This window comes from Callithrix jacchus, chromosome 22 (genome assembly GCF_049354715.1).
Source record: "Callithrix jacchus isolate 240 chromosome 22, calJac240_pri, whole genome shotgun sequence".
In the NCBI taxonomy this organism is placed as follows: domain Eukaryota; kingdom Metazoa; phylum Chordata; class Mammalia; order Primates; family Cebidae; genus Callithrix; species Callithrix jacchus.
The window spans coordinates 39,322,883-39,349,541 of record NC_133523.1 but is presented as its reverse complement, the minus strand read 5'-3'; the positions used below and the strand labels follow the sequence as shown (position 1 = coordinate 39,349,541).

General features: G+C 56.9%; 2 protein-coding genes and 1 pseudogene across 3 annotated transcripts in view; 1 reads left to right on the top strand and 2 right to left on the bottom strand.

Moving 5' to 3' along the window:
* Positions 1-1,242: 1,242 nt before the first annotated feature.
* NKPD1 (NTPase KAP family P-loop domain containing 1) lies at positions 1,243-6,098 on the top strand. Its single transcript, XM_035283979.3, has 2 exons — positions 1,243-1,599; positions 2,744-6,098. Exons 1-2 carry the CDS (start codon positions 1,383-1,385, stop codon positions 4,642-4,644), a joined length of 2,118 nt encoding a protein of 705 aa, XP_035139870.1. The 5' UTR covers positions 1,243-1,382; the 3' UTR covers positions 4,645-6,098.
* Positions 6,099-9,127: 3,029 nt separating this feature from the next.
* Positions 9,128-26,659, bottom strand: part of PPP1R37 (protein phosphatase 1 regulatory subunit 37) — a 53,248-nt gene continuing 35,716 nt past the window's right edge. Inside the window, exons 2-13 of one of the 2 annotated variants that reach the window (XM_035286545.3) lie at positions 17,376-17,473; positions 15,798-15,843; positions 15,450-15,550; positions 14,633-14,752; positions 13,912-14,062; positions 13,650-13,805; positions 12,570-12,682; positions 11,399-11,540; positions 11,136-11,302; positions 10,334-11,033; positions 9,907-9,997; positions 9,128-9,820 (exon numbers count right to left, since the gene is read on the bottom strand). In XM_035286545.3, the coding sequence (XP_035142436.1) occupies positions 9,915-9,997; positions 10,334-11,033; positions 11,136-11,302; positions 11,399-11,540; positions 12,570-12,682; positions 13,650-13,805; positions 13,912-14,062; positions 14,633-14,752; positions 15,450-15,550; positions 15,798-15,843; positions 17,376-17,473 (1,877 nt within the window). In that variant the 3' untranslated portion in view covers positions 9,128-9,820; positions 9,907-9,914. The remainder of the gene's footprint in view (positions 9,821-9,906; positions 9,998-10,333; positions 11,034-11,135; positions 11,303-11,398; positions 11,541-12,569; positions 12,683-13,649; positions 13,806-13,911; positions 14,063-14,632; positions 14,753-15,449; positions 15,551-15,797; positions 15,844-17,375; positions 17,474-26,659) is intronic. The other variant, XM_054249660.2, reaches the window with a different exon arrangement.
* Positions 21,684-22,393, bottom strand: LOC144580809 (small ribosomal subunit protein uS13 pseudogene; annotated as a pseudogene).

Here is a 26,659-nt window from a genome sequence, read left to right as displayed (position 1 = left end):
TCACACTACTGCACTCCAGCCATGTTGACCAGGATGGTCTCGATCTCTTGACCTCGTGATCCCCCCGCCTTGGCCTCCCAAAGTGCTGGGATTACAGGCTTGAGCCACCGCGGCCGGCCTTAATGCAACGTTTGAGCAGAGGCCCTGGGGAGACCTGTTTCCGCCCAGCAAGGAGCCGGCACCTGGGCTTTTTCCCTAAAGGAGGCAGGAGCTGAGGAGGGACGTGAGCTGATCTTCAGGAGAACCGGCTGTGGGAGAAGGAGATTATGAGAGTCCAGGCGAGAGGTGCTGGCAGCCTGGCTGGGCGGGGGCAGCAGAGATGGAGACACAGCTGGTTTCTAGGTCTGGCTTGAAAGTGGAGCAAGAGGGACTCAACAGGACTCTAGGTCGGGCAGAGCCTTGTCACCCGAGCCTCAGGGCTGTGATGTCCATTTCACACACAGGGAAATAGAGGCTGGATGAGGTGGGGCCGCCCAGTGATGCGGCCGAGCTGGAATCAGGCCCGCCTGGCACACACCTCAGGAGACCTACTGGAGTCTTCCTCTTGGCCTCCTGGCTCTACTGCCAGGCGTGGCCCATTTCCCATGGCCCCCCAGGCCTCTCTGAAAGTGGCCATGTTGCCCTCACTGTGGACCTCAAGGCTGGCCCCATGTACCTCCCAAAACTGAACCCTATCTTTTTTAGTCCCCATTTCCAGGTCTGAGAAGCAATACTCAGTGGGGACAGGGTGCCCTCTGCAGAGTGGGTGCTGTAGTGCCAGTGCCTGGTCCCCAGGCCCTAAATGGCCACTGGAGATGATGGCACTGACCGAGGGCTTGGTGCTGGCCAGACCCTTTGGTATCCCCACTACCCGGCGTCTCTGCCGCACCACTCTTCAGAGGGAACTGAGCCTCTTGGAGGTGGCTCTCCCTGGGGTCTGCAGAGAAAGGCAATAAGGCCAGGACTGCAGCTTCAGTCCGTTCATCTCCCAAGCCTGGGGTCAGGTGGGATTAGTGACTTGCCGGCATGGGGTCAGGTACCGGATGGACAGAAGCTGAGAGAAGCCGGTGGTCCAGGGCCTCTCCATGCTGGGGCTGGGCCAGCAGAGCAGGCAGGAAGGGCCTGGAGTCCTGCTGATGGTGGAAAGTGCTGTCTCAGCATCCCAGGGCCTGGATCCCAAATAAGGGCCTTTGGGATTTTCTGGCGGGGAGGGGTATCATAGGCCAGTGACCAAGCAAGCCTGGTCACCTGGGGCCGGGAAAGCTGACTTCCTGCAACCTCAGCCTGGTGGGACCCAAAGGGGCATGTCTGGCTCTGAAGGTGGAGGCAGCTGGTGGCCACAGAAACCTCCACTGCAGGGTTTGACCTGAGTCCCCTTAGCATGGGGTGCCAGGGAGGGGCCAATGGTGGTGGCTGTGGAGGGGAGATGGGAGGAGGGTGGTGCCTGGCCAGCCGCCCTGACTCAGTGTCCCCACCCTCACCCACCAGACATTCTAACAGAGGATGACGTCTACTGCAGCTGCCTGGCCAAGACACTCTGCCACGTGCCTGTCCCTGTGACCGTGGGTTTCTATGCCCCCTTTGGCTGCCGCCTGCACATGATGCTGGACAAGATCACGGGTGAGGAGCTGTGTGTGTTCACTGTGGGGAGGATGAGAAACGGGGCCTCTGGTGCCCGCCCAGCTCCAGGCTTCTCCCACACCCCCCAACCCCTGCAGCCAGCCTGTCCCAGCCCAGGCCCTCCCCAAGCCCATGCCTATACCCCAGGCTCTGCTCCCCTGGCCTCCTGACCACCTCCAAGTCTTACCCTTTCCTACCTCCACCACCAAATCCACTCCAAAAACTCTAAAGGACAGGTCTGGTACTATCCTTCCTATGCTCAGTGCCTCCCATGCTCCCCAGCACCTGAGGCAGAAAGCCCAGGGTTTTTATTGAGGATGCAGGCTTGTGCCAAGGCCCTTCTGCTATCTGTGCCATAGACGCTCTGGTGCATTCACTCCCTGACCTCAAATTTCTCAAGATCCATTGTTCAGGCATTCCCACAGCACCTTCTGGTGCGCAGGGGACACAGTGGTGACCAAAGCAGGCAGGACCCCGCCCTTCCGGCTCACAGCAGCAGGGGAGAGAGACTTATCCTCAGACAGTGATGACCCAGACTGGGAATGGCTGAGGGCCCCAGACCCAGCCTGGGGATCAGGGAGAGCTTCCTGGAGGAGCAGCAGTAATTCAGGAAGATAAGACCAAGGCTATATCCTGCTGCCTAGCACACCTCGTTCTCAGCATCTCATTCATTCATCCCTTAGACGGACCACTTATCCCCTACTTCACTCTCAGAACCTTCCTAGAGCCCTCCACACCCTCGACCCCTTGCCCAGCCTTGGCTCTTTCTCGTGTCCCTTTTTGCGCCTTCCCATCGTCTCTCCTTTGCCGGCTCTACCTCTGCCCATCCTGCCCATCCGCTTCCGGTCCAAGCCTGGCTCCAGGCCTCTCCACCCACCGCCTTCTGCACCCACTTCTAGCTCTTTAAGGAGTGGCCGCGGCTCCCTTCCAGCCCCTCGACTCCGCTGGAGCGCCCTGCTCCGCCCGTGCTAGGCCCCTTCCCGGCCCCACCCACCCCGGCGGGTCTGCGGCTCCCGCGCGCTCCCTTCCAGCCCGGGCGTCTGCTGGGCGCTCCTTGTCTCTCCGGGAGCGCCCCGCCCCGTCTAGGCCCCGCCCACCTCGGCAGGTCTGTGGCTCACGCTGTTCTTGCGCTCCCTTCCCGCAGCGCTGATGCAGCAGGAGGCGGCGCAACGCGAGAGCGAGGAGCTGCAGCACGTGCAGTGGCGACCGCGCGCCGTGAGCGGCTGGGGCGTCCCGCAGCTGCTGTGGTACCTGGTGTTCCTGCAGCCCATCATCACCGAGGTGCACCTGCGGCGCAGGAACGTGCAGTTCCTCTTCATCCGCTTTAGCGCCTGGCAGTACGCGGGCACCGACAAGCTCTGGGCCGGCCTGGTGACCACGCTGTGCGAGGGCATCCGCCACCACTACGGCGCGCTGCCCTTCAGCGTGTACTCGGTGCTAGGCAACAAGCCGGCCACCAGGCAGGGCTGCTGCCACAACGAGTGGCACTGCCGGCGCCGCGTGTGCCTGGGGCTTCTGGCGCTGCTGGCGGCGCTGGGCCTGGGCGTGGGGCTGCTCTACCTGTCCCTGGGCGGCCACACGCCGGGCCACGGCGGTCCGAGCGGCAGCCTGCTCAAGGTGTTCGGCGGCGCGGCCACCACGCTGTCGGGCTCGGGGCTGCTCATGGCCGTGTACTCGGTGGGCAAGCATCTGTTCGTGAGCCAACGCAAGAAGATCGAGCGGCTGGTGTCGCGCGAGAAGTTCGGCAGCCAGCTGGGCTTCATGTGCGAGGTGAAGAAGGAGGTGGAGTTGCTCACCGACTTCCTGTGCTTCCTGGAGATCTACCAGCGGCGCCGGTTGCGCGTGGTGCTGGAGGTCACCGGGCTGGACACGTGCTACCCTGAGCGCGTGGTGGGCGTGCTCAACGCCATCAACACGCTGCTATCCGACAGCCACGCGCCCTTCATCTTCATCCTGGTCGTGGACCCCAGCATCCTGGCCGCGTGCCTGGAGAGCGCGGGCAACATGAAGGGCACGGCCGACAACGGCTACCTCTTCCTCAACCGCACTGTCACGCTGCCCTTCTCCGTGCCCATCATGGGCCGCCGCACCAAGCTGCAGTTCCTGCACGACGCGGTGCAGAGCCGCGACGACCTGCTGTATCGCGAGATCACACGCAAGCCGGGGGCCGCCGGGGGCAGCGGGGGCGAGAGTGCGCAGCTGCTGGCGGTGCAGACGCAGGTGGGGCCCGAGCGCGGGCAGGGCCGCATCGACGCGGAGGCGGCGCGGCGCATCCAGGAGGCGCTCTTCTGCCTGCACGACGAGCGCGACTGCCTCTACGAGTACGTGCCCGACAACGTGGTGTCCATGCGGCGCATCGTCAACACCGTGCCCATCACCGTACGTCTGCTGCAGCAGCAGCAGCAGCAGGGTGACTTCGGGGGCCCAACGCCGCGCCAGGCGGTGGCGTGGGTGGTGCTCGCCAACCAGTGGCCGTGCCGCCTGAGTTGGGCGCTGCAGTGCCTGGAGGACCGGCAGCAGACCGGGGGCGCGCCCGAGGGTCGCGCGCGCCTCTGGGACGTGTTCCGCGACAACAGCCGCGAGCTGCACACCATGACCAAGGCGTTGCAGAATGTTCTCGACCTGGACGGCGACCCCGAGCTCTTCGAGCGCTTCCTGGGCGCCGACTTCCCCTTCACTGTGGCCGAGGCGCAGACCCTGCTGCGCTGCACCGTCAACCTGGACCACTCCATCCGCCGGCGCATGGGCCTCATCCGAGCCGTCAGCGCACTCAAGCCGCCCAGCCCGCCCAAATCCCCTGCCCGCGATGCCCCCCACGCCGCCCACCGGACCAACAGCGCCTCTAGGGCGTCCCCATCGGGCCGTGCCGCAGGGCAAGCCGGCGAAGGCCACAACGCGGGGGACTTGGCCCATGCGGGACAAGCCATGGCCAGTGGCCTGAGCGCCCTTCTGTCCAGGGGAATCCAGGCCAGGTGGGCCCTAAATGGAGGACTTGGCGGGCAGCAGGAGGCAAGGGCTTCTCCATCTGCCCAGATGGGGGAATAGGGGGCTGAACTGGGGCCACAGCCCAGGGTCCCAATGAGGTCTGTGAATCTGAGCCAGAGCCATGGACATAGCCTCCAGGAGCGGGGCTGTGAGCCAGTGCCAGTGTGAGAGCGGGTGCAGAAGGACCAGTGAGGAACTCAGAGTATACGTGCAACAAATGGAGGCGTTGAGAGCCCTGAGTTGGTCCTTACATCCTGATCTGACCAGGGACCAGGCCTGCCCCATCTTGCCACCAGGGCCTGCCCGGTCCTGCCAAGCCCACTTCCTCCTCTGAGCCACGCTGGCCTCCTCAGCTGGCATCTCTGTGGCAGGAGGGGCTGCGGGGGCAGTGGGCGAGGCAGGCAAGGCTGCAGAGCTGGGAGATGACAGGCGGATGGGCCGGGTTGACTAAGGCAACATGGAGCGCCCAGGCCTCAGGGAATCCCAGTCCTTGTCCCCATGCCCTAGCCTGCCCCTCTGTGAGCAGGGCAGGAACTGGCATTTCCGAGGGTGACCTCAGTGAACTCAGCAGGCTGCTCCACCCCCAGAAAGGCTCCACCCTCAATGTAATGGGTTAATTAGATCTTATTGGCACCTCAGTCGACTGGGGTGGGTGGCACTAACCTCCCCCAGATAAATAACTGTCCACAAGATGTCTGCATTACAAGTCACTCCGGGGCCACCCAAGGGCCACTGGTTAGTCACTGACACTGCCGCACCAGCCCCTTGATGAGGACAGGGAAGTTAAGCAGAGATGAGACTACAGGGCCCAAGTCAGCCAGGCAGGAGGGGTCACACCAGGGCTTCCCACCTTCCCTCTGGGTAAAGCCCTGGGCTGGGGGGCGGGTGTCACTCCTCTGGGCAGTTCCCAATTCCTCATTGGTCCAATGTTCAGCCACACGCTCAAGCCCTGCGATACCTGGCCCAGTCCCATGCATGTGCGGGCAGGGGCCGCAGGGATCAATACTGAACATAGCCCTGGGATGAGGCTGAGACTTCTGAGCCAGGGCCCTGAGGCTGGCGGAGGGAACAGTTCCTGAGGAACCTGAGAGCTCTGCAAAGGCACCCATCCTCCAACCATGGGGCTGGGGTCACAGACCTCACAGTTCCTTAGCTCCAAGGCTGGGCACAGCATCCAAGTCTGGCCACAGCAATGGTGTCATCGGTGCATGCCAGTCAGTGGGAGCCCGCCGTGATCTTCCCTGGAGCTAAGTGAGCAGAGTTTTCTCATTCCTGGCCTGGCTAAGCTGGTAGGATATGCCTGGACCTTCTGGGAGCTGTCTCCCAGCAGCCAGGGAGCGCTGCTCTCAGAGGGAGAGGCATGGGTCCTCGTGACGTCATTGAGTCTGTTTCTGTAGATGTGCGGTTAGGGCCAATATATCCCTTAAGCCAGTTTCATTGGGATTGTTTCTTACCACCTGGAATCCAGGCTGAAAATAAATTTTCACTCCTGTTACCAGGAGTGTGTGCTGTGAGAGATGCTAACGTGCAGACTTGGGTGGAGGTGAGGACAGGACTGAGGCTCCCCCATGCCTCAGTAAAAAGCCGCACCAGCCTGGCCAACATGGTGAAACCCCATCTCTACTAGAAATATAAAAAAATTAGCCGGGCTTGGTGGTGCACACCTGTAATCCCAGCTACTCATGAGGCTTAGGTGCGAGGATCAGTTCAAACCAGGAGGCAGAGGTTGCAGTGAGCTGAGATGGTGCCACTGCACCGCACTCCAGCCTGGGTGACAGAGCGAGGCTCCGTCTCAAAAAACAGCAAAGCTGCAGCCTCTGTTACGTGGTACCAAGCAGTGGCCAAACTGTTGCCCACAGTATCTTCACGTGGGGCTGCTGTAAGAACTTGCACCTGCGTGGGCCGTGGGACCGGTTCTCACCAACAGAAAGGGAGCATGGCTGACCTTTCCCAGCAATGAGTTAAGGGAGCAGGTTTCCCTTCACTCCCCTCCCCCATCTGCCCACTTGGTGCTGGGACCCCTGAGGCCCTGGGGAGTGACAGCACCCTGAGCTTGGAAGGGACCTGGGTCCAGGAGTAAGTTGGTGAACAGCTGCCTGCCACTCTGAACATCCACGTGTGACAATAGGCATCTCCTGTGTTAGGCCACGGAGCTCCTCCATGAAACAGACCCCCTACATCTTCAGCTAAAGCTACCAAAACATGACAAGCTCGAGTGACACTTGGGTGGCTGAATGGAAGGGGAAGACAAGACGGCAAGGGGTATCCTCTCGGCCTCCAACCCTTGATCTGGGACCCTTGAGTCAGAAAATCAGGAGCGCTGCAGGCTGGTGTGCAGTTCCTACAGCTGCTCTCACACAGTCCAACAGACCACATGCCTTTGAAGAACAAGTGTATCATCTCTCGCTTCTGGAGGCTGCAAGTTGCAGATGAAGGGGATTCCTCTGTGCCTGCTCCCTGCTCCTGGCGTGCTGCTGGCCATCTCTGCACTCCCTGGCTTGCAAATGCCATCACCCCATCCTGTCTACATGTGGCAGTCTCCCTGTGCCCAAATGCCCCTTTTGGTAAGGACATCAGGGGCCAGGTACAGTGGCTCACATCTGTAATCCCAGCACTTTGGGAGGCCAGGACAGGTGGATCACGAGCCAGCAGATCGAGACCATCCCGGCCAACATGGTGAAACCCCATCTCTACTAAAATACAAAAACAAAAATTGCTGGGCATGGCCTGTAGTCCCAGCTACTCAGGAGGCTAAGACAGGAAAATTGCTAGAACCCAGGAGGCGGAGGTTGCAGTGAGCCAAGATCATGCCATTGCACTCTAGCCTGGGCAACAGAGCAAGACTCCATTCCAAAAAATAAAACAAAAATAAAAAAACTAAGGACATAGTCAGACTGGAGTAGGGCCCACCCGAATGACCTCATTCTCACTTGATGACCTTTGTAAAGACCCTATTTCTAAGTGAGCTCACATTCTGGGGTACTAGAGATAAGGACTTTTAACATCTCTTTTTATGGGAGACACAATTCAACCCCCAACAGTAGGAGAGGCCCAGTTCCTCACTCCAAGCTCAATTTGGGGAAAGCAAATGCCAATCAAGCGACAGACTGGGAAGAGGACCCCTGTTCCTCCCCCAGCCCACCCCACCTGGGGTGAGGGGCAGATGGCCAAGGGGCTGGGGGAGACCCCAACACAACTGCCTCCACGGAGGCTGAGACCACAGCAAAGGCCAGTATTGACCAAGGGCCTCCTAAGATCTTTGGGGCATTGTGCTGACCCCAACCAGGCAAAGGACGGCGGTCTCAGTACCTTGAAGCAAACACCTCACATGCCCCGGCCTCACCCAGAGGGGCTGGATCCATGTCCACCAGGAGGGGGCCCCTTCTTCCCCTTCACCCAGAGCCACATCGAGCATTAGCAGAGCTGGGGACAGGCTGGCGGTGCAGGGACAGAAGGGTGCTGCTGGCTGCTGTTCTGTGTAGCTGCCCTAAGTCCCTCCCCCAAAACAGAGTCTTGGTCGTAGCTGCCCTGGGGAGCAGTTAGGACTCGCAGCTGCATGGGACCAATGGCAAACCAGCAGCGGCTTCATGAGGTGTTCCTCACCGAGGCCAGGGCGGCTGGGCAGCAGACTCCTTTTGTGCCCAGGAGCTGAATGACAGCAGGGTTCCAGCCAGTGACGATACCTGTGACCTCACCACACGTCATCCATGATAGCCTCCCACATGGGAAAGAAGGGGGTAGGTGGCCTCATTTTTTTTTTTTTTTTTTGAGACAGGGTTTCACTCTGTCACCCAGGCTGGAGTGCAGTTGTGTGATCATCAATCATAGCTCACTGCAGCCTCAACCTCCTGGGTCAAAGCGATCCTCCTAACTCAGCCTCCTGAGTAGCTGGGACTACAGGCGTGTGCCACCATGCCCAGCTAATTTTAGTATTTTCTGTGGAGATGGGGTCTCACCATGTGTTAACTAGGCTGGTCTCAAATTCCTGAGTTCAAGTGATCCTCCCACCTCGGCCTCCCAAAGTGGTGTTGGGATTGCAGGTGTGGGCCACCATGTCCAGCCTGCTCTCTCATTTCCTAAAGGGAGAAAACAGACCTCCCAGAAATGCTCAACAGCCCCCTGTGGCACCCCAGGCCTGTGCTGGTGAAGGAGAACAAGCTCCCCAACAGGCTCCTCGGCACTGGCCTGGCCCCAGGCACACTCCACCTGCATGACACCAGGGCTGGCAGGGACAGGCTAGAATCTGTTCCCACTGAGGGACAGGTGACTAGCAGAGCCACACCACATCCAGTATCCTGGGATCCTAGACCTGAAGCTGGGAGGTATTCGGGGCCCATCTCTCCCTGCAGAAGGGATGGGTGTCAACTGGCCTGGCTGTGAGGTGGCTGTATGAGACACTGGAGCATGGACACAGAGAAGAGGAGACTGTGGGGGAAGATGCCTGGTCAGCCTCCTGAGCCCTGCCAGACACTGTTGACAGCCTGTACCCAGCCCACCCCAGCAGCCACCCCCAGGATCCCCATGAAGCAGACACTGGGCAAAGTGAACCCAGCCCCAGTTTATTAGAAAAGGTGTGAACAGAGTTGCACCGACAGGAGTAGCCCCAGCCCTCTGCCCACCCTCACCCATACCCACGCCCCCTGCCCCCCATGGGTTGTAGTGCCTCTCAGGGTGCAGCCTCCAGTGGCCTGGACAGCAGGGTCCCGGAGTGCCGGCTGCTCCCGCCCCAGCTCCCTGATAGATTTATTGCACTTGAGAAAAAGAAAGCTCTGATCCTCTGCCCCCATCCCCCCACCCTGCCCGGCCTGCACCATCTGGGGCTGTTCTGTGAATCTCAACCACCACCAGCACGCACCGCCCCTCCCACACCAGGCTGCCTGCCCAGCCCTGTGCCCGGGGTCACAGGGGACCATCCCACCACCACCCAGGAACCCTGCCCTCTGCAGGGCAAGCCTGGCCCCTCCAGAACAGGCGCCTGATGTCTTGGAGACCTCCTCCTCCTCCCATTCACCCTCCAGAGTCTTCCAGTGGTGGGCTCATAAACAGAAGTGCTTGGGTAGCACAGGGAGGGCCCCTCCCTAAAGCTCCTGCACCCCTTGTAGTGTTGCTGTGGGCAGGGGGTCCCCAGAATGGCCCCCACCCCTGGCATCCTGGGCCTCAGGAAGGCTGGGGGGAAGGTGAGCAGATTCTCATGGCTCTGGCCTCAGCTCATCGCAGACCGACCGGAAAAAAGGAACTTGAGGAGAGATTGGGGGAGAAAGCGTCAGAGCCAGGGGTCCTCTCAGCCCCTCCCCAGCGCCCCGGGCCCAGGCCTGCCCTCACCTAAAGTGTCACAGTGTCTCCTGTCCGGATTCCTGACTGGCTTCCAGAAGCAGCTCCTCGAGCTCCTTCTCGTTCTTGGAGCAGCTCAGCTCTGCGTGGGAGGACGGGCCAGCCCCTGTCAGCCGGGTGGGGCAGATACAACCTGTTCCCATAGCCCAGCCCCAGCCAGACCCTTGGGGCCTGTAGAGAGCCCGGGGACCACTGGGCCAATCAGGCTCAAGGCAGCACACCTTACATGCCCACCCAGGGAGAGCGCCCAGGATCCAAGGGAAGCAGGGTGGAGCCCCGGAACTAAGTCCCACTTGTCCTGGGCCCTGCAAGAACCCTTTGAGAGAGGGAGCAACGGAGGCCCACAACAGGCAGGGGCCTGCCTGGGGTCACACAGCACCCAGGGCCCCCTCATCACCTGCCCCAGGGCCCCTCTCACCGTGCTCCAGGCCGCAGCTGCCCTGCTTGGCCTCAGGCCCCGGGGGCGGCTCTGGGGGCAGTGCCAGGGCGAACTCGGGCTTCAGTCCGTTGGGCAGCGGTGGCCCTGACTGAGGTGGCTCTGGTGGTGGCCGAGGCTCGGAGGACCCTGTGTCCCATGTGTCAGTGGCCCCAGCTGGGGGTAGGGCGGGTGAGGTGGGTGGGGAGAGAGGGGGTGGGGGAGGGGGTGGGGGAGAGGGCGAGCCAGGGGACGCAGGGAGCTCTGCCCTCTCAGGTGGGCTCTCCACCCGGGTCACCACAAACACCTTGTGGCCCCGGCCCGGGCTGGACACGGAAATCCGCTGCTCAGTGGGTGGGGAGGGGCTGCCTGGGGGACTCCTGTCCCCAGGGCCCAGGGAGTCCATGGGGGGCACCAGGGCAGGACAGGGGGTCTCGCCCCTCTCTCCATCCTCTTCCTCCTCATCCGAGTCCGAGTCTGAGTCCGAGTCCGGGCTGGGTCCGGGGCTGGGGGCCCCATTCTGCACCCCGGCAGCGGGCTCGTCATCAGGCTGGGGCTCGGTGGCAGTGGTCTCAGGCATGGAGACCGACAGCTGCTGCGGCTGCTCCTTCTCCTCCCGCTCCCGCGCCAGCACCAAGTTGCGCTTGCAGCCGTTCTGGATCTCGGCCAGCAGCGCCTTCTGTGTCTCGATGAAGCTCTTCACCTGTGGCGGGAGCGCCTAGCTAGGGATCTCAGGCTGCCCCGCCACTCAGCCTTCCACCCGCCCTCCTGCCCACGCAGGTCCTCAGGGCAGTCCCCTGCTCACCGCCTCCTTCTTGGGCTCACGGTCGAGGTCTAGGCGCAGCAGCGAGTGGTTCACCTTGAGGGCCAACGACAGTGCCATGAGCCCGCCCGTCTTGATCTCGTTCTCCCGAAGGTCCAGTCTCAGGAGGCGGGGGCTCTCAGCGATGAACTCCGCCACTGCCACGGCGCCTGGGGGGGCACCGCAGGGGCTGGCCATGGACCCCACACCTGGCTGGTCCAGCCCCAAGCCCACCAGCCCACCCCCGTCCCGGCCCCGTGCCCTACCCTCGCATGTGAGCTTGGTGGAGGCCAGCCCCAGGCGCAGCACGCTGCGGTTGCTGATGAGCCCGTTCTTGAGGTGCCGCACACCCTCGTTCCCAATGGGGTTGTGGCCCAGGTTCAGCGTCTCCAGGCTCTGAGTGTGCGGCTGGAGGGAGGGAGTGCAAGGGTGAGGAGGGAGCCTCGATGGCCCAGGAGGCCAAGTCAGCAAAGAGGCCAGGACGAGAGCCAGGCCAGGGCATTCCTTCTCCTTGTTGAGCTGGCCTGAGCAGCAGCACCCTCCCGCCCTGCAGCAGGCCTGTACTGAAGTCCCTCCTGTGCCTGCAATGTCCCCAAGGGCCAGGTCCCCTGTCCGTTCCCAGCCCCCCAGGCACCCAGTCAGTCCCTACCCCCCACAGCCTGAGCCCCTGGCCAGGGCCTGGACCTTGAGCGCCCTGAAGCCCCAAAGGTGGGTGACTCTTATGCAGCAGTTGGGCAGGAGAGCTTGGCTGCGTGGCCTGCTTTAAGCACCGCACAATTAAAAACTGAAAACTTAGCCAGGCATGGTGGCTCACATTCATAATCCCAATAGTTTTGGAGGCTGAAGTGGGAGGATCACTTGAGGTCAGGAGTTTAAGACCAGCCTGGCCAGTATGATGAAACCCCTTATCGACTAAAAATACAAAAATTAGCAGGGCATGGTGGTGGGCACCCGTAGTCCAGGCTACTTGGGAGGCTCAGGCATGAGAACGGCTTGAACCCAGGAGGCAGAGGCTGAAGTGGCTGCAGCGAGCCTAGATGGGACGACTGCACTCCAGCCTGGGTGGAGTGAGACTTGGTCTCAAAAAAAAAAAAGGCCGGGCGCGGTGGCTCACGCCTGTAATCCCAGCACTTTGGGAGGCTGAGGCGGGCGGATCACGAGGTCAAGAGATCGAGAAACCATCTTGGCCAACATGGTGAAACCCCGTCTCAATAAAAAAAAAAAAAAGAAAAAAATGAGACAATTAAAGAAGGGCTCCTCCTCAGGGAAATAGGGCACAGAAGCTGAATGAGGAAGCAGGTGGGGCTGAGTTTAAACTGTCTGGAACCTGTAGGATGGGAAGAACAGAAGCCGTCCATGGGCAGTGACTGTGCTGAGAGCTGGGGTGGGAGGTGGCGGTGGGGATGGAGGAGCCTCCCTCCCGACAGCCCGACTCACCAGTGTCATGCCCAGGAAGGCCATGCCCGTGTGCGTGAGCTGGTTGTTCCACAGCACCAGGGTCACCAGCCCCTTCCTCTGCTCCTTGAGACCCTCACAGATGTAGGCCAGACCTGGGGGAGGCCGCCAGTAAGAACCCCATCTGGGGTCTGGGTGCTTCCTCGGGGGGGACTGTGGGGTAGGAGTGGCCCCTCTGCTTAGGACCTCCATGGAGGCCCCACAGGCCCAGGCCCTGCCCTGCAGCCCTGCCTCAGCCTGGCACCCCTGGGCACACATCTGTGACCCCTGAGCTTGGGTGCCCGGATGACAGCCTTCCCCAGATGCTTCCAATCTTTGCTCAGATGTGACCATCTCTGGCCCACCTCACCTCGTAGCCAGCTCACTCCCACCCATGGTCACCGCTGTTCAATGCAGCTCCCACCTCTAGAGGCTAGATAACTCATTCATCTTGTCTTTGTCTCTCTAGACTGGAGACAAGCTCTTGAGGGCAGAGCCCAGAGAGCCATGGCCATGGCCCTCACAGCCATGGCCCTCACAGGTGCTACGCAGAGTGGAGTCCGGGCCTGCCACCTGGGGACACAGTGAACCCCCCAACCTCAGACACCAATGCTACTACCACCTCTGCACGCACTGCTCCTCCGTCTGGACCCTTTCCCAGGCTTCTCACATGGCTGGTTCTGCTCCCAGCCTCCGGATGGAAGCCTAGAGGCCCTGCCCCACGGTGGTCTTCCCTCCTCCACCATTTGAAAGCAGCCTCCAGCTGACCCTGTTATCCCAACAACACTGCTTCCTTTTCAGATTGTAATTATTCACTTCACCTCATCCTGCAGCTGTCAGCTGAACTGTCTCCTCCTCCAGGAAGCCCTCCCTGGCCCCCAGACTGATCAGACCCCCTGCCTCTGGCCTCCATCAGTCCAGCCCTGCTCACTCTGGGTTGTCACGGTCTAGGGCGGGTCTGTCTTCCCCCTGGGAGCCCCAGCAGGACAGCATTGGGGTGGCCTTGGCCACATCTGTGTCCCCAGCACCACCTAGCACAGGGCCGGACAGAGTGATGGGTGTGGGGTGGGCCACTGCACCCACCCGAGTCCAGCACGTGGTTGTTCCGGAGGTCCAGGATCTGTAGGGAGCAGTTGAACTTGAGCAGGTTACCCAGCTGGGCCGAGTCCTGCAGGCCATTGAGCTTGTTGTCCGCCAGGTACAGCTCCCGCAGGTTCATGTTCATCTTCAGGGCCGTGGCTGGGGGGGGGGGCATGGTGACTGGGTAGGCCCCACCCAGACCCAGTCCACAACCCCTGCCCCACAAAGGCCGCACATCTCTCACCCTCCCGTGCCCAGGGCTCACCAAGCAGCATGAGAGGCCGCCCCGACAGGCTAGCATTCTCCAGGTGCAGCACCGCCAGGCTGCTTCGGATGCGCAGGGCACGGGCCACGAAGGGTGCAGAGTGGTCCAGCAGGGGCGTGTTGCGGGCGTCAAGGTACTGCAGGCAGCTCGTCTGCAGGGGCGAAGGGGACAAGCGTGAGGCACTGGCTCAGGCCAGCCCCAGCGCTCCCTGGCCCTGGGATCTGCAGCCCTACATGTCAGCAAGTGATGAGGCCACAGCTGTCATTTGGCAACGTCATCTGGTTTTATGATGGGGAAACTGTGGATGGGGAGGGAAGGCTCAGCCTGTGGTCCCGGGGTGAGCGAGTCAGGGCTGGTGGCAGCCACAATCCCCAACTCCTGTGTGTCTGGGAGGTTCCCAGAGAGCCCCAACCCCTCCCTGCACCCAGCCTTTGAGCATGAGTGAGGTGAGGGTGGCGTCCATGGCCACCTCCCAAGGGGATGATATTACAGAGGGATGACATTACAGAAGGGGAAAAGGGGGGTCATGGAATGCCACACAGGGAGAGAAGGAGCCAGGGGGCCTGGGGGCCAGGACACCTCTTGGCCCTGTTTTCCTCCTGGCCTGAGAGCCAGGCCCAGCATGTCCACGGCAGTCCACACCCCAAGAGCTCAGATAGCCAGTGCCTACATCGCCCCTGCTGTGAGCCTGTGCCTCTTCCTGGAGGCAGGAGGCGCCCACCTTGCGCATCATGTGGGCGGCTGCCTGCCAGCCCCGGGTGCCGATGTGCTTGTTGAAGGAAATGTTGAGGTGCGTGGCCGACTCGTAGTACTCGATCATGTCGAAGAGGGCCGAGGCACCCTGCAGGTAGAGATTCGGGGGCCCAGCCTCAGCTCAGGGCTGCTCTGGGGGAGAGGAGTGGGCCCTGACACCGGGTCCCACCAAGAGACAAGGGTTCCTGGGTCCAGAGAGAGCCTCACGGGAACAGAGAACAAGCACAGACGGGGACAAACCCTTTCTCTTCTCTGCTGAAGCCAGTCTGTTTTCTGTCACTTGCCCTCCAGAATCCTTGACTGATGTGCTGAGTGACCAGGACAGGCCTGGGCATTCCCCAGCCCGGGCCTCAGTACTTCAGGGCCCCGGCTTCTGGATCCCGACACCTGAGGAGCCTGGGGACTCCCAAGGCTGGGGAGGTGACGACGACCCTTGGGCCTTGATGGGAGGCTGCTCTCAGAATGTTTCCCAAGCCCACCCCATAGGAACTGTTCCCTCCGGCATGGTTCCTGAAAGGGCTGGGGGCCACACTCCTGCCCCTTAGCCCAACTCCTCAAGGCTCTCCTTGCTTATGAGGGTGGTCACAGGGGCCCCAGTGCGCCCTCCACATCCACTCTGGTCATACTGGACGTCTTCCTCTTGCTGTGCAAGAGGCCCCGCCCTTGTGCCACCCCTCAGCCTTCATCTAGAGGACCCCCTCCTCCTGCAGTGTCCTCTCCCCACCCAAACCTCGACAGGGCCCAGGAGCTCAGGAAGCCGATTGGGTGATGGCAAGGCCGCTCACATCTTCGTCCAAGTTTGTCTGCTCCAGGTCCACGACCTTGAACTGCAGCCTCTTGAAGACCTCTTCCAGGGCCTCACAGGTCTTGTAGTCAAGCTTCTCACCTGGGAGGAGACAGCGGCCATGTGTGTGTCTGAGACAGTGTGCCTGTGCATGTCGGGGACTGAGGGCTAAGGGAGGCTGGAAGGGTCCTCTGCCCCCAACTTCCCAACCCCCACCAGGCCAAGCCCCTACCCTGGCTGAGCTCAGCTCCAGAAGCTGCTGACCCCCCAGGCAGGTCCTCAGACCCATCTCTAGGGAGCCCCTGACCTGCCCATGACCCAGGCTCCCAGCCCCTGGACAGACACACACCTTTCAGGTCCAGACAGTCGAGGCGGTGCCCGAGGTCTGTGAATTCCTGAGAAAGCAGAGTGGATGGGCGTTAAGGCAGGAAGACACTTGAACCTGGGGGCAGCTGAGGCCCCGAATGGCTATAACGCCTGAGGTCAGGCAGAGTTCCAGGGTTCGGTTTGGGGGAAGGCACTGAACATAGGCTCAGAGGCCATCTACCAGCTGGAACCTGGGGTGCAGGGCCCTTAGACAGCAAGAGAGCTCTGCACCCACATGGCTGAGAACCAGGCAGGCCTGGGCAAAGCCCCTCAGCCCCAGCTGGACTGAGTGAGGGAGTGGGCCCAGCATCTCTGGGGGATGTCCCAGCAGAGGGGTAAGTCAGTGCAAAGGCTGTGAGGCAAGCAATGAGCCTGCGAAGCTGGCAGGGCTGGGCTTAGGAGGCCTCCTGGTAAAGGCAGAGCCTGGGGGCCCAGCACCCAGTCACAGCCCACCCGCCCCGCAGATGCTAGCTCCTGCACTCTGGGCTTACACATAACCTGTGGGGTGGGTGCTGCTGGTCTGAACCAGGCCGGTGGGCTTCAAGGACCCATTCTCTCAGCCACCACATTAAAAAGCCACCCTTCCTGGGACCTGGCAAGTCCCTCTTCTGGAATCTTCCAAAGAACCCACCCTAACCCCAGTGAACAGTCATAGACAATGAGCGTGGCTGCTCCCAGCACAGGCAACCCTGGAACCCTTGGGACCAATGATGCTTCACTGACTGACACCAGGCCGGGCCTGCAGGAGAGGCACCAAGGGGGTGGCAGGTGGAGAGCGACTCATGGAAATGGAAAACCAACAGGCACCTCGAAAATGCCGAGAGGGCAGGAAACGCTGAGTGGCCAACAATGGCGGCTCCCGAGAAGGGGCCTTGGGGCAGGAAATAAGAGGTGGATTTGGTTTTTCAGATCTGTAGTATTTTAATTTTTTTTAAATCTGAGGATATGTATTACTTCTGTAATTCAGACTTTTAAAAATATGCCAGGTGTGGTGGCTCACACCTATAATACCAGCACTTTAGGAGACTGAGGTGGGCAGATCATCTGAGGTCAGGAATTCGAGACCAGCCTGGCCAACATGGAGAAACCCCATCTCTACTAAAAATATTTAGAAAATTAGCTGGGCGTGGTGGCTCGTGCCTGTAATCCCAGCTACTTGGGAGGCTGAAGCAGGAGAACTGCTTGAACCAGGGAGGCAGAGGTTGCAGTGAGCCCAGATTGAGCCACCGCACTCCAGCCTGGGCAACAAAATCAAGACTCCATTTCAAAAAAATAAACAAATAAATAAATTTTGTAATCAGACTTACAAGAATCATATACATGCCTTTTCCCCAGGGTTTCTTTTGGGGCTGACGGATACCTGAATTTCTTACTTGATATAATTCTGTGTTCCTCATATTTATGAAGAACCTGATTAACTGTCAAGTTGAGCAGCAGGCTTTCAAAGAAGTATTCATGCAGGCCCTGGGCTAGGGAGTAGGAGGCCCTCTCCTGCTGGGGTGGCTCCACTACAGGACACCCCACACCCACACCTGACACACCCCACCCCGCCCCACCCTACCTGCAGCTGCCTGAGGAGCTTGGGGATCTGCCTGCAGTTGAGCTTCTGGCAGGCCTGCTTGTAGGCGCCGATGACCTCGTCCACAGTCACGTTCTGGGCTGCAGGCACAGGGGACCCAGGCCTGTGACTGTCCACAACCTGAGTCCCTGATGGGGCTCCACCCACTCCCGCCCCAAGGCCTCTGCCCACAGTGCCCTCTTCAGCTCTCCCCCAACCACCGGCTGCCTGAGCCCTATCCTCCCTTTCAGGCCCCTGCTGGCCACTGCCCTAGGGAAGGTAGCTAGGGCACCCCCACCCCAAGTCAGCACCGCCCTCCAAGCCTCATCTCGGCTCCAAGCACCTTCCCACAAATACACAGTGAACAGCGCACAATCCTATGCATCAGCCACCTCCCCTACTAGACTGGGAGCCCAGGAGAACAGGACTGAGGCTGTCTTGGTCACCACCATATCTCAAACACTGTCTCGACGTTTCGTTTTTGAGACGAGGTCTCACTGTCGCTCAGGCTGGACTGCAATGGTGAGAGCACAGCTCACTGCAGCCTTGACCTCCCAGGCTCAAGTGATCCTCCCCAGGAGCAGAGAACAAAGGTTCGCACTGTCACACCCAGACAATTTTTATTTCTGGTAGAGATGGAGTATCACTATGTTGCCCAGGCTGGTCTCAAACTCCTGGGTGCCAGCAATCTTTCTGCCTCAGCCTTCCAAAGCGCTAGGATTACAGGTACAAGCCACTGTACTTGGCCCTTGGTTTTTTGTTTTTGGATGAGAGAACGAATCTTCACTTCAACTCTGTGAGGAAACCAAGCTCAGCAAGAGAAAGCCTTGCCCAGGATCACACAGCTGGTTATATGGAGCTGGGGTTTGAACTCAGCTCTTAAGAATCCCCACTCCCAAAACACCCTCAGTAGCTAAACATCCCGGTACAGCTATTCAGGGCCAGGCCCCTTCACCCAGACACAGAAGCAGGTGGAAGAGGCAGGCCTGGTCCCGGGTGTTCCCAGGGTAACAGGCAATGGCTCCAACGATGAACGAAGGGATGCAGCCCAAACCCAGCAGCTGCAGCCCCCGTCCCTGGGAGGCCCACAGCCACCACCACGCGGAAGGGAGGGCTGGGCTTTCCATCTGCACAGATTTGCCTTTTCTGGACATTTCGTTAAAATGGAACTGAAACTGTGGCTTTCTCCAGTTGGATTCCCACACTGGGCAGAATGATCCCGTTTCAGTCCCTTTACACTGCTGCAGAGTAATTATAGGATGTGCTGCGCTTTGTTTGCCCATTCACCAGCTGACAGGAATTTGTAGTTTCCAGTTTTTGGCTATTAGAGCTTGAGTTTTACCCCAGAGTGACCAGGCGAGCAGGAAGGAAAGGCTATGAGCAGAGGAGGGAGAGGTCAGGCCTGGCCGTCAGAAAGATTTTCTCTGGGCCAGCAGATCTTGGACATGGAGATGACAGGACGGGCAGGGAAGGGGCCAGGAAGAGGGCTTGCTGGCAGCTTCCTGAGGGCTCTCACCCTGCTGCTATTCCCCTGCTGCTGGAGGCAGCAGGAGTCAAGAGAGCGTCCAGTCCAGTAACATCTCCGTGCAGACTCCTCCTCCCACCACGCTGGTAGGCCAAGGGCTCTGCACCCCGGTCTCATCAAGCACTGCCCCATTTTCTAGGGGAAGAAACTGAAGTCCAGGTTAGGTATGGTGATTCCCTGGAACATCAGGCCCTCTCTGGCCACTGTGGTGGGTGGCGGTGGATTGCTGAACTATGATGCTGGAGGTAAGAAGCCAACAGAGACCAGCCGCCAGCCTCCCCAGAGGTCAGGCCTGGTCCCCGCCTGGGCACTTCCTCCTCCTTGTGGGTGGAGGCCTGGGAGGAGCTGCAGGTAATCAGCAGATAGCAGGTGCCCCTCCTGCAAACAGAGGGAGCCCACGTGCTTGGTGACCCTGAAGCTCTAGGGGACGGGAGCTGGCCCTGCCCAGGAAGGCAGCCCCCATGCCATGGACAAGCCCATGCATGCCCCCATCTTAACCAGTCAGGGTCCACCAACCCCCAAGAGTCCATGAACTTGAGAGGAGACACTCATCTCTTTTTTTTTTTACATATTGGGAGTTGGTCTCCCAAATAGTTCATTATTTCTGAAGTATGTTTCAACACCCTGGGCTTATGTTTCTTTGTTTTTTTTGAAGTTACATGTATATTTCTCATTTATGTTTGAAATTAACATAAATCTTTACAAATTCAATTCTGAAAACCATTACTTAGTTCCTATATACAAAAAATGATTACAAAGTCCTCAAACTTGATCTGTTTATCCCGAGTCACATAAAAATATGTCAAAATGAGCTATTATAATGTCCTTAAAGTTAAATCAACTGATTTAATGAACATTTTCATTTCACACGTTAAGGAAAGTATCTTTTGCAGTCTTGAATAAAGTGCCGATGTACTGATTGAAAGGTTAAAAGAAACTATATCATAGTTCATTCAGTAAACTATAAAGTGCAACGTTCTGCAAAGACCCAATGCTGTTGAGGTCAGTGTCACCTCTAAGCTTGTAGAGGTGTCCTACTGCACTTCCCTCTCACTTCTTTCTCCACTGACCTCTCCCCTTTTGGCCTTTACATCTCATCTTCTCACATCTCTGGTCACAGACTCTGTGCTTCTTTTTCTTTTTTTTGTAGGGTCAAACATTTTATTTATTTATTTATTTATTTATTTATTTAAAGAAAAAAAGGAGTGAAGGAGAGGAAGAAAGAGGAAGAAAAAGAGGGAGAGAGAATGGGAATGTTGCTTTATTCTAAAAATGGGTATTAATAATGGCCGATCAATATTTTGTGTATTTAAGGTGGAGAATGTATATTTTGTATATTTAAAATGGAGAGCTCTATAACTATTTATTGAGTTTACTTGTTCCGGATCTGAGTTCAAGTCCTGGATATCCTTATTAATTTTCTGTCTCGCTGAGTCTAAATCTCTTTATGGGTCTTACGTATCTGGGTGTTAGGATCGTTAGCTCTTATTGTTGCATTGATCCTTTTACCACTGTATCTTTGTTGCTTTGAAATCTATTTTATCAGATGCAAGAATTGCAACCCCTGCTTTTTATTTATTTATTTATTTTTGCTCTCCATTTGGTTGGTAAATCTTTCTCCATCCCTTTGAGTCTTTGTGTATCTTTGGATGTGAAATGGGTCTGGATATAGCATACCATTAGGTTTTGGCTGTATCTTTTGATTGGGGGATTTAGTCGACTTAAATTTATGGTTACTGCCATTTGGTGTTAACTGGCAGTTACCATCTTTATTTTCATAAACAAAACTGAAATTTAGCATTTCCTTCCTATTAACAGAGGCCAAAAATGAGAGAGAGAAAAGAAACAGTGTTTAGCAGACCTTGAGTCTGTCATAAAAGAAAAAAAATGACAGATCCTTTCACCTTGCATTAGTTATCACACATTCTGAGCGCCCAGCACTACTCGGAGCCTTAGCACAGCTGCTGCTACATCCTATCACTTCTCGTGTCAGTGAGGAAGAGCATTTAGCTAATGATATTCCAACTGGCATTCTTTGCAATCCCATTTCATGTTTTGCCTTAAAAATCATTCTGGGCCAGGTGTGGTGGCTCACACCTGTAATCCCAGCATTTTGGGAGGCTGAGGAGGGTGGATCATCTGGGGTCAGGAGTTTGAGACTATTTTGGGCAAGATGGCAAAACCCGGCCTCTACTAAAAATACAAAAATTAGCCAGGCATGGTGGCACACTCCTGTAATCCCAGCTACTGGGGAGGCTGAGGCAGGAGAATTGCTTGAACCTGGGAGGCAGAGGTTGCAGTGAGCCGACATTGCGCCACTGCACTCCAGCCTGGGAGACAAGAGCCAAACTTCTTTTCAAAAAAAAAAAAAAAAAAAGGAAATGCAAAATTGGAGGAACCATCAGAAGTCTAAGAAGAATTCTCATGACACACAGAGCATTGCTGCCATGGACTTCGTGGCAGATGTTTCATCCAGCAGCACATCGACTCTGTGAAGCAGGGAGCCAGGCCAGGGTTCAAGTCCTAGTCCCTGGCTCTGGAGCTCTGGAGCCACTCTCTCAACTCTCCACATTTCAGCTTTCTCAAGCCTTAAATGGGGAAGAGGAGAGTAGCTGTTTCACAGGGCAGGCGAACTGACGGAACTAAATCATTTGTGGAGAAAGTCCGGCCCCAGGCCCAGCACTGCTAACATGTCACAGCATCTCGAGGGTCCAGGATCAGGCTGGGGGTGGGCCTGGCTGGGGCAAGGAGGTTGGCCCAGAGCTAGCTGTGGCATCAGGCTGGATACCACCATAACCCCTGACACAGTGGCAGCTGGGTCTCATGCACATAAAGTGCTTGAGATGGTGCCTGTTCTTTTTTTTTTTTTTTTGCATGTAAATAAACTATTTATTAACAGACAAGGCCTACAGACTTACTTCTTGGACACACCCCCAGTGTGGCCACGGCGGCCAGTAGTCTTGGTGTGCTGGCCCCAGACACGAAGCCCCAGAAGTGGCGCAGCTCTCTACGAGCCCGAATCTTCTTTAGTCGCTGCAGGTCTTCACGGGGCTTGTTGTCTAGACTTGGCTCTATTTTCCATCCTTTACATCCTTCTGTCTGTTCAAGAACCAGTCTGGGATCCTGTACTGGTGTGGATTCTGCATAATGGTGATCACATGTTCCACCACATCCTCAGTGAATTCTCCCGCCCTCTTCGTGAGGTCAATGTCTGCTTTCCTCAATGCCACATGAGCGTATCTTCGGCCCACACCCTTAATGGCAGGGATGGCAAAGGCTATTTTCCGGCGCCCATCAATATTGGTGCTGAGTACTCGCAAAACATACTGGAACTTTTCAGGGCTCACTAGAGACATAGCAGTAGCACAAGCAGCTGCATGTAGGTCTCCTGTCAAAGAGCTGTTCTTTTTTTGAGACGGAGTCTTGCTCTGTTGCCCAGGCTGTAGTGCAGTGGCGTGATCTTGGCTCACTGCAACCTCCACCTCCCAGTTCAATCAATCCTCCGGCCTCAGCCTCCCAGGCAGCTGGGAATAGACGTGTGTACCACCATATCTGGCTAATTTTTGTATTTTTAGTAGAGACAGGGTTTCACCATGTTGGCCAGGATGGTCTCGATCTCTTGACCTTGTGATCCGCCCATCTCGGCCTCCCAAGTGCTGGGATTACAGGTGGTAGCTACTGTGCCTGGCCAAGATGGCACCTGTTCTTTGTTCCAAGAGCTTCCGGTTGAGCTTGAGGCCCAGTTTCTAGGCTGGCAACCTTCACTCCCTACACAGTGATCAGACCACACCTTCAGCTGGGCACCTACGGGGTCTGGAACCAGGCCCGGCCCTGCAGAAGTGACCACCAGAGGCAGAGCCTGAGGAAGTCGCATCTGCCCAAGTGCTTACAGAAGGGAAAACTGAGACGAGGGGATAGGAGGCTTAGCCATCCCAGAGGAGGCTGGGGAGTGGGGCTCAAGACCTGAGTGACTTGGTGATCCTGGAGACAAGAATGACAATTGCATCTTGTCAATTTCCTCTGAAGCCAAGAGACATCTTTGAGATAGGAACAGACACAATAAAAGAACAAGAGCAGGGCTCAGGTCTAGTCTTCAGTGTCCCCACAGTGTCATTAGCAAGTCCCAAAGTTTAGTTAAGATACAGGAGAGAAGCTGGATGCGGTGACTCACACCTGTAATCTCAGAACTTTGGGAGGCCAAGATGGGCGGATCATTTGAACCCAGGAGCTCAACACCAGCCTGGCCAACATGGCGAAACCCCATCTCTACTAAAAATACAAACATTAGCTGGACATGGTGGTGCATGCCTGTAGTTCCACCTACTCAGGAGGCTGAGGCACTCTCAAGTAGAATCACTTGAGCTTGGGAGGAGGGTGCAATGAGCTGAGATGGCAACACTGTACTCCAGCCTGGGTGACAGAGTGACTATCTCAAAAAAAAAATTAGCACACCAAAACTAAGATTTTACAAATACTACTGCTTAGAAACGAGACTAAATGTATTCAAATAAAAAAGAAACCAATCTATTAATAGAAAAAAGAGAAAGAGCAGCAAGAGCAGATCAAAGAACGCATCTCACTCACACAGCACTCACAGCACACCAGGCCCAACCCAAGCACTTCCCATGCAAATACACAGCTTCAATTCCCTGAACACTTCCATGAAGGGAATATTAGTATCCTCCCACTTTAGAGAGGAGACTGGGCTCGTGGCTCATGCCTGCAGTCCCAGCACTTTGTAAGGCCAAGGCAGGAGGACTGCTTGAGGCCAAGAGCTCGAGATCAGCCTTGCCAACAAAGCCAGTCTCTACAAAAAAATTTAAGAAAAAACAACGAGAGAGGAGAAATGGGGCAAAGGTGCGATGACTTGTCCAAGGCTGCATGACGAGCAACTGGCTGGCCACAGGAAGGTCCCCTATACACACCTGCTCATTTAAAATGTTGTGAGGAGGTGGCTGAGAATGAAGGGAGTGACAGCATGACATAGTTCATGTGCAGGTGTGGGTTGAAATAACTGACTCTGGCTTACTGAGCACTAACTATGAGCAAAACAATGTAACCTCTGGGCCTCAACTGTTTTATCCCTAAGATCGGGATGAGCGTAACTAACTCCTGGGGTCATGTGGTGAGTGAGTTAGCAGGGTCCCTCCCTAGAACCAGTGCTTAGCACACACACATAAATGCTCACTTGGTCCAGAAGTGGCGGCTCACACCTGCAATCCCAGCACATTGGGAAGCCAAGGCAGGAGGTTCCTTTGAGCCCAGGAGTTCGAGACCAGCCTGAGCAACATAGGGAGACCCTGTCTCTCCAAAAAACTAAAAAATCAGTTGCGCATGGTGGTGTGTGCCTGTGAGTCCCAGCTACTTGGGAGGCTGAGGCAAGAGGATCACTTGAGGCCAGGAGTTTGAGACCAGCCGGGGTAACATGGTGATACCACCTCTACCAAAAATTTAAAAATTAGCCAGGCGTGGTGATGTATGTCTGTAATCCCAGCTACTCAGGAGGCTGAAGTAAGAGGATCACTCAAAGCCAGGAGTTCGAGACCAGCGTAAGCAACAAAGTGAGACCCCGTCTCTACAAAACAATCAAACAAAAATAGAAAAATTAGTGTGTGCCTGTGGTCCCAGTGACTTGGGAGGCTGAGGTGGGAAGGTAGCTTGAGCCTGGGAGTTTGAGGCTGCAGTGAGCTGTGACTGTGTCATTGTACTCCAGCCTAGGCGATAGAGTGAGACTCTGTCTCTTAAAAAAAAAAGAAACAAAGAAAAATAAAAAATACATAAGTGCTCCTTAGCTTTTACATTCCTGTTGTGTTTTACCCAGCATGCAGTCAATGCAAGATGTGCACACGTGTACATGGGGTGGGCAAGTGTGCGAGTGTGGGTCTCAAGGTCAGGGCTCAGATGCATTTGCTCAAGTCCAAGGCTCTAAAGGCCCATTAAGCAGGGGCCAGAATTCAAATGGCTGTCAGAGAGGAGGTGGAGAGGTGTGTTCAGAATATGAGTGTTTGTATTTTCTAAAAAGCAAGCCTGTGCTGGGATGGGTCTGCAGAGGGAATGGCTTGGAATAAGAAGACCTGAGTTCCATCCCTGTTCTGCTGAGGCTGTGATAAATGATCACAGCGACCCTCTTTCCGTCTCTCAAAGGGACACCTGTGGGGCCGTAGACACCAAGGGATGTGAGTGCACCCATGAAGTAGGTGGCACCAATGTCACAGTGCTGCCTCAGTCAGCAGGAGAAACAGAAAAAAAGACGATGATGGTGGTGGTGATACTGGCAGCCACTTTCCAGTATCAGAAACTTACACTGTGTAACACATAGTTTTTTTTTTTAAAAAAAACAGAGTCAAGGTCTTACTATGTTGCCCAGGCTGGTCTTGAACTCCTAGCCTCCAGCAATCCTCCTGCCTCAGCCTCCCAAAGCGCTGGAATTACAGGCATACACTGCCTCGCCTAGCTTCTAAATACTTTCCATGCACAATTTCACTTAGCCAGCTCAGCACCCCTATGATGCTGGCATAACCAGATCTCCATCTTATCAGGGAAGCAATCTTGGAGAGGGAAAGACACCTACCCAAGTCATGGAGCCAGGAAGGTACAGGACTGGAACACATCCCAGGCCTGTCTTACTCTGAAACCAGAGCTCAGCTCCTTTGTCTGGCCTGAGGAGGAGGAAGGGCCAGGGGCGGAGGCAGGGTGTGGGGAGCCCTGGGTAGAATGGTGAAAGGCATGAGCTCCAGGGACAGACGCTGCTGTGCAGCAGCCGGTGGGCAGGGCCTTGCTGCTGCAGGGATGGGGCTCTGCCACTCGCCCAGCAAGTGGTGGCCAGCTCCCCAGGGAGAGGACAAAGGCCAAACAGAGCTTGCCTCCCCCTCCTGCTGGGCTGTGGCCCTCACAAAGGGACAGACAGAAACCTGATGCCAAGCATCAGGTGACAGACAGAGAGATGTTTGTCTGGCATTTGCACACAGGTGCAATGGTACCCACGAGATGCAAGGACAGGTTGGGCACCAGGGGGCGGTGATGACTCACGCCATCCGTGCCAGCCTGGAGCAGGGCGGGGGAAACAGACACAGTCATCCAAGTGGGAGTCAAAACACCAGAAAGCAACACTGTGTGGGGCAGGGGACATGGTGGGAGGGCATCAGCTTTCAGAAGACAGATGGGGAGGGAGGATGTCCAGACGAGCCCAGAGGCAGGAATATTTAGGGTTGCTCCCTGATAATCATGCTGCCCTCTGGCTGGAGACGACCTTTCTGTGCCCAGTGTCCGCCACATAAATCAGACGTCTGTGAGCTGGGTTCACAGAGCACCGGAGTCAGGAGGTCCTAGCTGGAGCCCAGGAGCCCAGATTTTAACAGGCCCCCATGTGACTGTGATGGCAACCAGGCTCCAATAATCACGCTTTGCAATGCAGGTGTTATTTTGTTATTTTAGAATGAACAGCAAGGAGCTGGAAGTGAGCTGGCCTTGAATCCCTTCTCCACCTCCTTGCCAAGGACTCAAGCAATTCTCCACAGTCGGACTTCTGCTCCACCTCCTTGCCAAGGTCTCCCTCAGGCAGATGAAGCTCCTCTCACACCTCCCTGCTGTCCTGGAGCAGTGCTGGTACCTGTCCTGGACACCAATCGACATCACTCCTTTTGATGTTGGGGACAGCCACATTATAAGGCAACAGGGAGTCATCTTTATAGTCTTCCCAGTAAAGATATCGATACCAACCAGGCGGACTTTGTCGCAGCCGTGCTTGCCAGTCTTCAAAGTA